This window comes from Enoplosus armatus, chromosome 6 (genome assembly GCF_043641665.1).
Source record: "Enoplosus armatus isolate fEnoArm2 chromosome 6, fEnoArm2.hap1, whole genome shotgun sequence".
NCBI lineage: Eukaryota > Metazoa > Chordata > Actinopteri > Centrarchiformes > Enoplosidae > Enoplosus > Enoplosus armatus.
The window spans coordinates 12,426,035-12,438,594 of NC_092185.1; the positions used below are offsets into that span (position 1 = coordinate 12,426,035).

General features: G+C 41.8%; 1 protein-coding gene across 1 annotated transcript; it reads left to right on the plus strand.

Annotated features, from left to right (window-relative positions):
- The first annotated feature begins 1,290 nt into the window (after nt 1–1,290).
- On the plus strand, nt 1,291–11,013 carry sergef (secretion regulating guanine nucleotide exchange factor). Its single transcript, XM_070907916.1, has 11 exons — nt 1,291–1,332; nt 1,618–1,756; nt 2,354–2,506; nt 3,164–3,258; nt 3,418–3,478; nt 3,560–3,673; nt 3,791–3,853; nt 4,672–4,830; nt 6,549–6,715; nt 8,119–8,155; nt 10,723–11,013. The coding sequence occupies exons 1-11, from the start codon at nt 1,291–1,293 to the stop codon at nt 10,914–10,916; spliced, it is 1,224 nt and encodes a 407-aa protein (XP_070764017.1). The 3' UTR covers nt 10,917–11,013.
- Nucleotides 11,014–12,560: the final 1,547 nt, after the last annotated feature.

The following is a 12,560-nucleotide window of genomic DNA, read 5'->3' on the forward strand; positions in this document are numbered from 1 at the left end:
TATGTATCATGTTCCTTTTTGTGTGCTGCTGAGGGAAATGATGAAAGTGAAAACTGGTGTTGTTAAGAATGTTTTCATGACTGATTATGATAGATTTGGCCCATGTATCCTGACCTATTTTATTTTACAGTGATGATTTTGAATACCTCCTCTCGAAGTGAATATAACTGTAGTACTCCTGAAATCAAAACATTATTTTTCTACTGTAAAGAAATATAGACATTATGAGTAGGCTATGTATCAAACTATTGAAAAAAACACTAAAATAAAATGTTCATTGTGTCTTCACAGTGTGTCAAATGGTTTGTTACCTGTTGACTTCATTACTTTTTGATGTCCTCATGGTGGGGATCTGGTTATGGATACTGAATGTGGAGGAAGATGCTAATGGTGATGCAGAATGATGACAGCGAGGACCCTGAAAGTGATGATAACAGTTATGTTCAGGTTGGAGTTTGTGTAATCTCAATTAAATGTTGTCAGAATAATTATCCTTTTGACCTGAGGGCCACATCACTCATTGTCTGATCAAAAAATCCATTATGAATTATAATTGACATGAACAAGTGTCTATGGGCTTGTAAAGTTTTGATTTGGGATACATAACAACCCAAAGAGTTCAATTTGAATGCAGGACTAACAGATTACATCTTCAAGCCCAATCAAGGGTCCTCTACTGTCTTTCTGTCCAGTTTAAGGAGAAACCTGATCAAATTAGCACATTAAAACTAGGTAGCTATGTTACCGGTATAACTCTCATTAGTTCTGAACCAAGTTACCAGTTTATAGGTAACTGTTACACCTACATAAAGATAATGCAGTCTAAATAAATCCTACCGTCATGAGGGTTACAAAGTTCACATTCTCTTAAAATTATTAATGTGTCAATTCAACATTAGGTCATTTTGAAGGAGCTTGTGGTGTTGTTGAACTGTGTTGTGTTATACTGAGAGGTGTTTCTAATATGTTGTCCACCCCATTTATATAATTGATAGTAGACAAAATATTAGAAAATGGTTTGGCTAGGTGACTTAAACTGCAAACTGAGTGTATTTCCGAGTGAATAATTTCCCCTTAACGTTATTGGTAAAAATGTGAAATGACTTCGCTCATCACGGTGGAAAGGGCACTATTAAAATTTTTTTAAATAAACTGCTTTTTTCTGCTCACATAATGTCATGAAATCCGTTCCTCAATTCATCAGAAAAAGAAGCAGCCAAACATCCCTTAGTGGTATGCTTCACGACAGTGTCGCAGATCGTGCTGTACTCACTTGTAGGTAGGTACTCCATGGAAACGAGCTCGCCACCGGAGTTTTGTTTACACTCATGGGTAAGTTTGTTATCTTCACCGTTAAATTGTTTAAATTGTTTATGTCTGGCCGTGTAGTTCAATCATCTCAAATACTTACCACCAGCAGAGTGACACTTCAGTGGGGAACGTTAACATAGCACTTTTGCTAACGTTAGCTTAACAGTCAGCGAACTAAACAGTTAGCTCCGACATACAAGTACAGCGAAAACAAACAACCGTTAAGATTTGGTGAACGATTAGTTCAGCATTACAAGCTGCCCATCTGTTCTGTACAGAATTAGTGATTAATATCGTGTCTGTCAGGGAGCCAACAGCTACGGGCAGCTGGGACAGGGACATGTGGAGGACCAGTCAGACCCCCGGCTCTCTGACACCGCTGCTCTACAAAACAAGGCTGTGCGGGCTCTCAGCGGCGGCGGGGGTCACTCCGTGGTTATCACCGGTAAGTTATTGTTTGCTGCTAAACTGCACTTTTCCTTTAAAATACAAGCCTCTGTCCGCCTGACAACATGTGTTCAGCAATGTGAGCCAAGTCTGAACAAGACAGAGATCATGTGGCGCCTCCTCCTGGCCAAAATGGTTAACTGTTGTTGATGATGTTGCTGGTTAATTGGTTTATTGTTATTAACGTGTCATAAAAAATATTTAGCTCATCCCACATGGGATTATAAGACACCACAAGACACATGTACACATTTCTGGGGAAACATATTCAACCAAAAACAGAAAAACATCAGTCATATAATACACATCTATGTAATTTTAGGTAACACGTTTCACACAAACTTCCATATATATTGTGCATCAAATAGTAAAAGAGGAAACTTCCCATACAATATTTCATCCTGACAAAATATTTTTTTACTCATCTTAGAAAAGGTGTAATTACATGCATTACATGCTAACCTAAATGTTTCCTATATGAATAGCCAACTCAGTCTTTGTGCATCGTTCATCTTTAAAACATCTATTTTAGTTTTTTGGCTTTCAAAACAATAAATTGCATGGTTCCCAAATGTTTGTGGTGTTTTTTGGACAGAGAAGGGAGAGGTGTTTGTGTGCGGACAGAATCACAGAGGCCAACTGGGACTTGGCCACAATGCAGACATCTCAACTCTTCAACTCTGCCTCAGCCTGAGCCAGAGGGTCACAAAAGTAGCCTGTGGTTGGGATTTTACTCTTCTTCTCACGGGTGAGCACCATTTCATTTCACATCAGGAAGTAATGGAGAATTAGTGCAATAAAGGGTGGTCAGTCTGTAAAATGGCTGTAACTGTTTGTAAGAATGCAGCTAATGGCAGTAAATGGACAATGGGAGCAGTCCTCCCAGACCCACAGGCTTATTCTGCATTCATGTCATATGGAAGTTATTGTCATTACCGCGTTGTAAGCATCATTCATGCCAACATCCAGTATGTAATTATGACTGGGCGACTCTGAGCTTTTTCTGAATGCGTTGTTATATCTGTCTTGGCGTGTGAAAAAGCAAAAAATATGGACTCTCACGTCAGCCAGTTTCACCATTCAAGGTAATAAAACCCACATTTTATGAATATAGGACTGTGTTGTCTACCTGTCATCACGCATGACATGAATGCAGCGGTAGACTCACATCCCAGGTGAATAGGGTTGTCCTAAAACCAGCAATAGATGGAGGGCTCTGATGCAGACTAGTTTTAGGCCACACCTTCTGTAAGTCCAGGTGTTACACAGAATTCATAGCACAGTAATGTTAAAAATGGGAATGACAGAGGAAGCATCGAACTACCTTCCACCCATCCAAAAGTTGAATATTTCGGTGTGTTTTATTTATAGAGGTATTTCTTTTCTTTTTATCTCACACCGACAGATTGTGGTCGAGTACTGGCTTGTGGCTCCAATGCATTTGGACAGCTCGGTGTTAGACAGGCAGTCACACACTCTGCAGAACCACTGGTTGTTGAGGTGAGCACATGAGCAGCGTGTATTTTACTAACTTAATGAACACAATAGAGCCACTCTAATGTTTACCATACCTTTATTTAATGAAACAAAATAGCTACAAACCAACTTCACCTTATGATGACAGTTTCTTTCAAGTAAATGTCGTTGTGCTGTTCTCAGAGTCTGAAGGAGCCAGTGGTGAGTATTGCAGCGGGACTCAGACATTCACTAGCTGTTTCTGGTAAGTTTGCACCAAAAACGTCCTCAGTGCGTTTTCAATTAGCAGTCAGTCCACAAATGCTGATTTTTTGTTCTGCTTCAGACTCAGGCTATGTTTATCAGTGGGGAAAGGGTCTTTTCAGTCGCGCTAAGAGAGCACTCAGTCCACACCCTGTCCCGTCACACCTTGGCTCTACAGTACCCTCTCTGGTACCAGGTATGTGACACTTTGCACTGAATAGGAATTGTTACAGAAAATAGAGTTTTTAGACCTTAGGTGATTTACAATGCCTCTGATGATAAATGTCACCAGATGCTTGTGCCCATGTTGCAGGTCTGGATCAGAAGACCTCACGCATGGTAACTGCAGGCTTAGCGCACTGTGTGTGCCTTACAGGTATGACACCGGCATATATGACAATCATTATGCTGTGTTCACGTCTTATTTGGTTTCTTTTCCATAATTTGAGCCTCTAACTGAGAAAAACATTCATATCAGCCTGGAAATTGCAAGAAGGACATGTTGGAAGTGTTTGTAGGCTCCAAGTGTTCCTACGTGCAGACAACAAACAAGGCAGCATATCCACTTAATTTAACAGCACAAGTCAGAAAAAAAGCTTGATTTTGCATTGTGATCTTGGATGCAAGATTTTCGTCAAGATATTTGCACCAGAAATAATAGGAAATTACTCCACAGCCTCCAAAATGCCCTACAGAACATACAAGGCTGAAACCTTCTTTCTAACAAACAATTAAAGTTTAGATGAAAGGGATCCTCCGCACATCTTCCAGCAGTATGCTGAAAAAAAGGGACTGGACTACACTGATTGACTTGCAGCCTTTAATAGTGCAAACAGACCAATGTTTTGGCACTCCTGTGATCCAGTTCCTTTTCCCCCTGTAGCAGTTCAAGTTTATATTGATGCTTTAGAAATATATCATTTAATTTAATGGCTTAAAGAGCAGCAGACAAACATGAGAGAGGTTAAAATTTTAAAGCAGATACCCAATGTATTTTGTGCTGTTCTTCCTCAGAGAGCATTGACACTTTCAGGTTGTACCCCTGGGTTGTCTTCCACTTCATGTTCATAGATTATGTCTGGCCTCCCTTCTGTCCTGTAATTAGTTGACCATCACCACTCAATTACTGCTAACCCTAACCCTGCTGCTGCCTCTGCTGGATGAAGAGTAATGTCGCTCCTGTCTTGTGTGCAGGAGACGGTGATTTGTTTCTGTGGGGAAGCAACAAGCATTTCCAGCTGACCACCAGAGAGCACTTCCTGTCCTCTCCCTCTCTTGTGAAGCGCTCACTGCTGGGTGGAGATAAAGTTATCCATGTGTGGAGTGGCTGGACACACATTGTTGCTCAAACAGGTGAAACCTAATAACACATACAGTGCATCCGGAAAGTATTCACAGCGCTTCACTTTTTCCACATTTTGTTATGTTGCAGCCTTATACCAAAATGGATTAAATTCATTTTTTTCCTCAAAATTCTACACACAACACCCCATAATGACAACGTGAAAAAAGTTTTTGAGACTTTTGCAAATTTATTAAAAATAAAAAACCTGAGAAATCACATGTACATAAGTATTCACAGCCTTTGCTCAATACTTTGTTGATGCACCTTTGGCAGCAATTACAGCCTCAAGTCTTTTTGAATATGATGCCACAAGCTTGGCACACCTATCTTTGGGCAGTTTCACCCATTCCTCTTTGCAGCACCTCTCAAGCTCCATCAGGTTGGATGGGAAGCGTCGGTGCACAGCCATTTTCAGATCTCTCCAGAGATGTTCAATCGGATTCAAGTCTGGGCTCTGGCTGGGCCACTCAAGGACATTCACAGAGTTGTCCTGAAGCCACTCCTTTGATATCTTGGCTGTGTGCTTAGGGTCGTTGTCCTGCTGAAAGATAAACCGTCGCCCCAGTCTGAGGTCAAGAGCGCTCTGGAGCAGGTTTTCATCCAGGATGTCTCTGTACTTTGCTGCATTCATCTTTCCCTCTATCCTGACTAGTCTCCCAGTTCCTGCCGCTGAAAAACATCCCCACAGCATGATGCTGCCACCACCATGCTTCACTGTAGGGATGGTATTGGCCTGGTGATGAGCGGTGCCTGGTTTCCTCCAAACGTGACGCCTGGCATTCACACCAAAGAGTTCAATCTTTGTCTCATCAGACCAGAGAATTTTGTTTCTCATGGTCTGAGAGTCCTTCAGGTGCCTTTTGGCAAACTCCAGGCGGGCTGCTATGTGCCTTTTACTAAGGAGTGGCTTCCGTCTGGCCACTCTACCATACAGGCCTGATTGGTGGATTGCTGCAGAGATGGTTGTCCTTCTGGAAGGTTCTCCTCTCTCCACAGAGGAACTCTGGAGCTCTGACAGAGTGACCATCGGGTTCTTGGTCACCTCCCTGACTAAGGCCCTTCTCCCCCGATTACTCAGTTTAGATGGCCGGCCAGCTCTAGGAAGAGTCCTGGTGGTTCCGAACTTCTTCCACTTACGGATGATGGAGGCCACTGTGCTCATTGGGACCTTCAAAGCAGCAGAAATTTTTCTGTAACCTTCCCCAGATTTGTGCCTCGAGACAATCCTGTCTCGGAGGTCTACAGACAATTCCTTTGACTTCATGCTTGGTTTGTGCTCTGACATGCACTGTCAACTGTGGGACCTTATATAGACAGGTGTGTGCCTTTCCAAATCATGTCCAATCAACTGAATTTACCACAGGTGGACTCCAATTAAGCTGCAGAAACATCTCAAGGATGATCAGTGGAAACAGGATGCACCTGAGCTCAATTTTGAGCTTCATGGCAAAGGCTGTGAATACTTATGTACATGTGATTTCTCAGTTTTTTATTTTTAATAAATTTGCAAAAATTTCTAAAAAACTTTTTTCACATTGTCATTATGGGGTGTTGTGTGTAGAATTTTGAGGAAAAAAAATTATTTAATCCATTTTGGAATAAGGGTGTAACATAACAAAATGTGGAAAAAGTGAAGCGCCGTGAATACTTTCCGGATGCACTGTATAATGTCAGAAGGATTTAAAGGATAGTTGCCATAAGTAAACAAGATCATCATCCATTTCAGAGACTGGGAGAGTGTTCACATGGGGCAGAGGAGATTATGGACAGCTGGGCAGAGAAGCATCAACCAGTCAGAACCCAGAGCGGCAGTCAGCGGGTCCTTCAGCAGAAGGTGGAGACCAGGAGGCTTTCCTCCCTGGAGAGGTTAAAGTCCTCCATGGAGCGACACAGGTAAGACTTCTCTGACAAATGTTCATACATGTTCATACATGTTTTAGATGTTATGTTATTAGTATTAATGATAGACTGTATTGAATCTTATTGTTGGGGCTGTCCTCCTCGTGTTTTAGCAGAAAATGTCTTCGTCTGTCCAGCAGGGGGCAGCAGACAACCACAAATAAAACAGGTAGCCGAGGGTTGTTTTGTATCAAGTGGAACACATTGCCGCTGAATGAGAGCCAGGCCCACTAAGAGTAAGTTCTTAATGATTTGCACCACTATATCTAGCATCTAGAGCACACACACACACACTCCCAGTAGACCACTTACATTCAGTAAAGGCGGAGGTCTCTTCTCCCAGAGGGGCAATTACGTGTGAGCATCACGGGATTGTAGCAGTTAACCTGTAGTCTAAATGGCAGCTGTATAGTAGGAGATTGTTGCCAATAAAGTGGATGTCAGGGGCGGGAAAGGGCAAGCTCTGGATCATTCTTCCACTGCCTCACAGATCATTGCAGCAACGCTGCCCTATGTCAAGGCATAGTCACCTTGTGTGTGTGTGTGTGTGTGTGTGTAAAGCTAAAGGCGAAATGGATCAGCTGAGTGAGCTATGAATCTCTCAGCCCACCCCTACCATGTTGGTCCTCCTAACACTGTACATACACACCTACAGAGTCAATATTTAGTAAATTGTCACATTTTTATGAGGCCTATGAACATTACTGGAGTAACAAATGTCAGTGGTTCAGGAATCAGTGGGTGTGTTTCTATTCATGGCTCGCCACAGCTGTATGCTTTATCAAAGCACTGTATCAGCACAGCTATGTATACAATTCAATGACTTTAATTGCTAAGCTTTAACAATCTAAGCTGGCATCTAGAGAGCTCTGTCTCATGTTTTTACTCTTGTTCAGCTTTGTAGATTTCAGAATTTAAATGTGTCCTCTCAACTCCTGTAGCAGTTATGAAGAGGAAAGACTGCGGAAAAAAGGCTGTTTAATTGTAAAAGGTTTTGGTCCACACACGGCCCTCCTGGGACAGTTGCATTAAGTCCTTCGGGCAGCCCAGCAGTGTGTTCTAGCTTTTATGAATGAGTTGGCTTTTCTGTTACAGTTTTCTGCTCTGCTTTCTGATGATGCACTGCGAATTGAGAGATTTTATATTGGAACGTTGGATGTATTTCAGACGAAATCATCACTATTGTTATTTGCATTTGATGCACTTGTATGCAGTTTTGAATAAAAGTAGCATGACTACATCTTGAAACATGGCATTTTATTTCAGGTTCAGAGCAGGTTTGGTTACAAAGTATCTCAGTATCTATGTTGCCTTAACAATTCTTGAATATTACAGTCTTAAAATTGGCTGCATTCAACATGCATTTTTAACACTTTTCAAATCTCTTTTCTCTATAGATTGCATGTGGATCTGAACATAACCTTGCCATTGTAGGTGAGTGTATTCTCTCAAAGGTTTCCTTACATTTTCTCTGCTTTTCCTCTCATTTTCTTTTTGTATGCTATTTTTAAAAAGCGCCTTATTTGCCAATATCAGAACCTGTAATGTTCCGGAGAATAGACATCATAATCATAATAAACATCTGACAACATAATACACAACTGCTCTAAAAAAGTACATTGAGGAAGAGAGGTTTCTGAGAAATTAAGCAGAAATAGTTTAAAGTTATTGGTTTCAGTACGAGCAAGCGGCTGAAACAAGAGACTCCACTTTTGGCCTGACATGACTCTGGAACTGACTCTGGGCTACATAAAGGAATAGGGAATACACATTTGTGAGGCTTAACTATTTCAAGTCAGCCTCCTCTCTGTACCAAAGAATTAGTAATGGGACTGTCTAATACATTACAGTTAAACATCAGTGTGAAATATTAATCCTTCTGGTAATGCTGCAGAGGATTTCTCAGAGCTCATTGCTCTGTGGCCTTTGCATCAGGAAGTAATTACAGCACGAATAGATGGGTATCACTGACAGAAGCAATTACCCGAACAGGCCTGTAAAAGAGCCGAATTAACCACACACACATTTACAGACATGTTTTTCCAGTTCCAGAGTGTTTGGAGAGTAGTCTCCCTTTGTCCACATAAGAACAGAACATAAACATCGCAGTCACCCGCATCCCTTAAAAAATGCTAAACAAACAGACATATTTGAGTGTTTGCGATTCCTCATCAGATACACAAAGAGATTAAATGTACTTTTATTCTTTCCAGGCTTGCCTAAAGTCACCAGCTAGCACTATAAAACATTTTGGAAGTAAAATCATTCGCATTAAATTTTGAACACTGACCCAGTTTTTTACATTAGCATGAATATAAAGTCCACAGATGAACATTGAAACACAAGCACAAGGTTCCATTTGAGAGGAAACGCTGGACGTCACTGGTATTTCAACAAGCAAATGGCTCCATATGTTCTTTTGAACAGTTAACTGGATCTGTCATTATAATTAGGAAATTGTAAACGCAGACTGTCATAATGACAGTTCTCACAAAGCACTGCTCTGTTCTTTTAGAAGTTCAGTTATGTGATGCGAATGCAGAAGCAGCAGAGGGAGAGCTCATGTGAATCTCGTGCACCTCCCTCCTGTGCCATGCTCTCCTCTTTTCCTCCTCCTGTCTGGAGCGCGGTGGCAGGAGCAATGAAATAGCAAAACAGGATTGGAAGCAGAGACCTGAGTGCTGCTATTTCTGGTGCTGAAGTAGGTCAGGCGGAAAGGAACGGAGAGCATTGCATGCTGCTTATGATATCTGTTGCCTGCTCAGCCCTTGCCCATCTGCACCTGAGCAAGTGCTCCTCATGTATGAAATTCATCATCGATGGTCAGAGGTGGGGGATAGGCCAAAGACGGTGTGGGCACAGCTCATCCAATCTGAGGAAAAATGTTTGTTAATGTGAACATTTTAAACAAACACCTTCGATGAGATCCTGTTTTAACTTGTACCTGTAGAATGACGTAAGTCACGCTAAAAAAAGGTGCCTCCTGCAGATTGTGTCACTGTGGTATTGTTAATTAGGTGTGAGGTTTTAAACTGTCGAATGTAACATCGAATGACAGGATTTGTTTACAAGGAAATGGCTTTTGGTTTGAGTGTCTTGATTTTTATCCTTTTGTTGTGCAGAATACTGTGCAGGCACTTTGTTACCATGGAAACACTGATGTGCTGTACTCCAGTCAGTGAGTCCATGAATTAAGCACAGCACCAAAATAAGGCTTTTTCCCCAAAGAACAAAACGTTTCAACACATTAAGCTCACTAAGAGCTGAATGTTTACTGAATAACTGAGACGAATGCAGTCCAGTTATGAATACATGCAGTATTGTATAGAAGGGTCTACATGTGTGTTTGTTATGCATAAGCCATGTCTGGCAGAATGTCACACTGACATAAGCTGCTGGCATGATATCTTGGTCTGTTAACTGGCGAAAGCATATGTGTCACTTGGCGAATCCACTCTCCAATCTTTGATGCCGCCGATTTTCAGAGACGAGCTAGAAACGCAGAAAGACAAAGAAACCCCACAATGAAATAAATGAAAAGACGGCATGAAAGACACACAACTGCAGGATGGGGAAAGCTTGAAGATGTGTTACCCTTGAGAAAGCAAGCTCGCTTCTGTTGCCATGGCAATGGAGCCTATTAGGTAACTGTGTTGCCATGGCACGTGTCTCCGCGGTGATGCAGACCTGACCACACCCACCAACAAGCTCACCAGCTGTGAAGAGCAGGGAGGCTTTATTACTGGTTGAGTGTCAGTGTTGGGAGAGGCTGTGTGTGTGTGTGTGTGTGTGTGTGTGTGTGTGTGTGTGTGTGTGTGTGTGTGTGTGTGTGTGTGTGTGTGTGTGTGTGTGTGTGTGTGATATCGCGTGCCTTCTGTTTTGGTGGGGTTTTTTTGCACCCAGACTTTTTTCCTCCAGGCTGATAATTTTAGCCTACATGGTACAGTGCTGTAGCCCCTCTCCTGTCAGCTCCACTGACCCATGACCCCTCTCCTTTTCAGGGGGGAGTCTCCTCTCTTGGGGCTGGAACGAACATGGAATGTGTGGAGACGGTTCTCAGACCGACGTCTTTGAGCCACGGCTTGTTTCTGGCCTCAGACCTCTTCTCATTGGCTGCGGAGCCGGACACTCTATGGCAATGTGCGCTGCGACGACTGACTCACGACAAAACTCTGTACCGACTCCACCTCAGTAACATCGGAGCATCAACGTTTATTCAGCATGTGGCAGTCAGAGACTAGAAAAACAGAATGACTGTGAATTCACATATTTCTATCTGATTTGGTGGCTTATTGGGGTTCAGCAAAGCTCACATATGAATATTTTAAGTGCCTTTGAATATACAGTAACTTTCACCCTCTAATGGGCTCTTTGAGCTCTTTGAAAAGGTCAGACATCTGAAATGCTGTAATAAATACTGTTGTGTGTTTGGACACAGGCTGAGTTATGTTACATGTGGACGGAGGCCATCATTTCTCTGACCAGCCCATCACTTTGATGGACATGATTGGGGTTTGCAGGACATGGCCATGCCTATGGCTCCTGGTCCACCTGCCATGTTTGTCTTCCTGAAAGAAGCCGTTATGGATCATGTGAGGGATGGGCCAGACTGGTGCTATAGCTCCATCTTCCCATGTCAGCGGTTTTATTGCTGTGATCCTGAGTGTCAGGAGGCAGTCAATCTCTGCACTTCACACTGAAAGTCTCTCGGCCATCTCATGATTTACCACTTACTCATGCAGTACAATATTTTTTTCTTTGGCAACTGTTTATATTTTTGTCAGTCTGTGCCATATCCTTTTATGTTCTGTTTGTCTGCAACACTTTAATACTGTATACTTCATTGATCTCTCTTGGGGGAAATTCGTCCGCTGCATTTGACCCAACTTACATATTTATAAGCTGTGAGCGCCCGCAGTGCAGCACCCGGTGACCGACTGCAGCTCTGACGCCAGTGCTGTGGTCAATGGTGGGACTCAGAATGGCTCCTGGATGATATTTCTGCAATTTATTTCCTCTTTTATTCAAATTATTTTTTATTTAACTCATGCAAATCAAATATGAAAACATCTGTATCACTGAAATTAATAAAAGCATTAATAAAAAGTTAAATTAATGTGCTTTTACCTGGATTAGTTTGAAAAAATAAATCAACACTTGAAAAATGATCATTCTTGTGGTTTTTTTTTTTATTTATCACTATTTATTGTACAAGGCTGAACTGTATTGGTCAAAAAAGACACAAAAAATCCCTAAACAACAAACCAATCAAAACGATCACTGACCATCTTATTAAGATAACTAACCACAAAATGCACCGTGTTCAAAACACACACTCTGAAGTCTCACATTAGTTGCCTCTTAATTGCGTTATTGATTCCGTTTAATGATAACAGCTGCTGTTTTATTTATTTTCTATTCCATCTTGGACAGTGACCAGCACACTGTCCCCCCCTGTTAGTGCTCAGCTGTATTGGCAGAGTCAGATCCGCTGTTCCTGCTGTTCCACATACAGATCTCAGTAGGTTGCTGGCAGTGTGTTTGCAGTTGTTTGGTAAAAAGTTGGTCCCTTTTTGCTAACTTTTCCACACAAACAATGAAGCTCTACTTTGTACTCAATGGCTCTCCTTTATGTTTTTAATTAGGTATGCTCATTGCTTGCCTTTAGAACCTGATCTGTACGGGGGCCCTTATTGTTTCTGTGTGCTTTTTGAGAATTGAACTAATGCTTGTTTTAAATGGCTGGTGACTGATGACTAATTTAAAAAATAAAATGAATTCATCATGTTGGTTAAGCTATACCAACATGATGATTGGTAAGAAGAATTTGCATAACAGA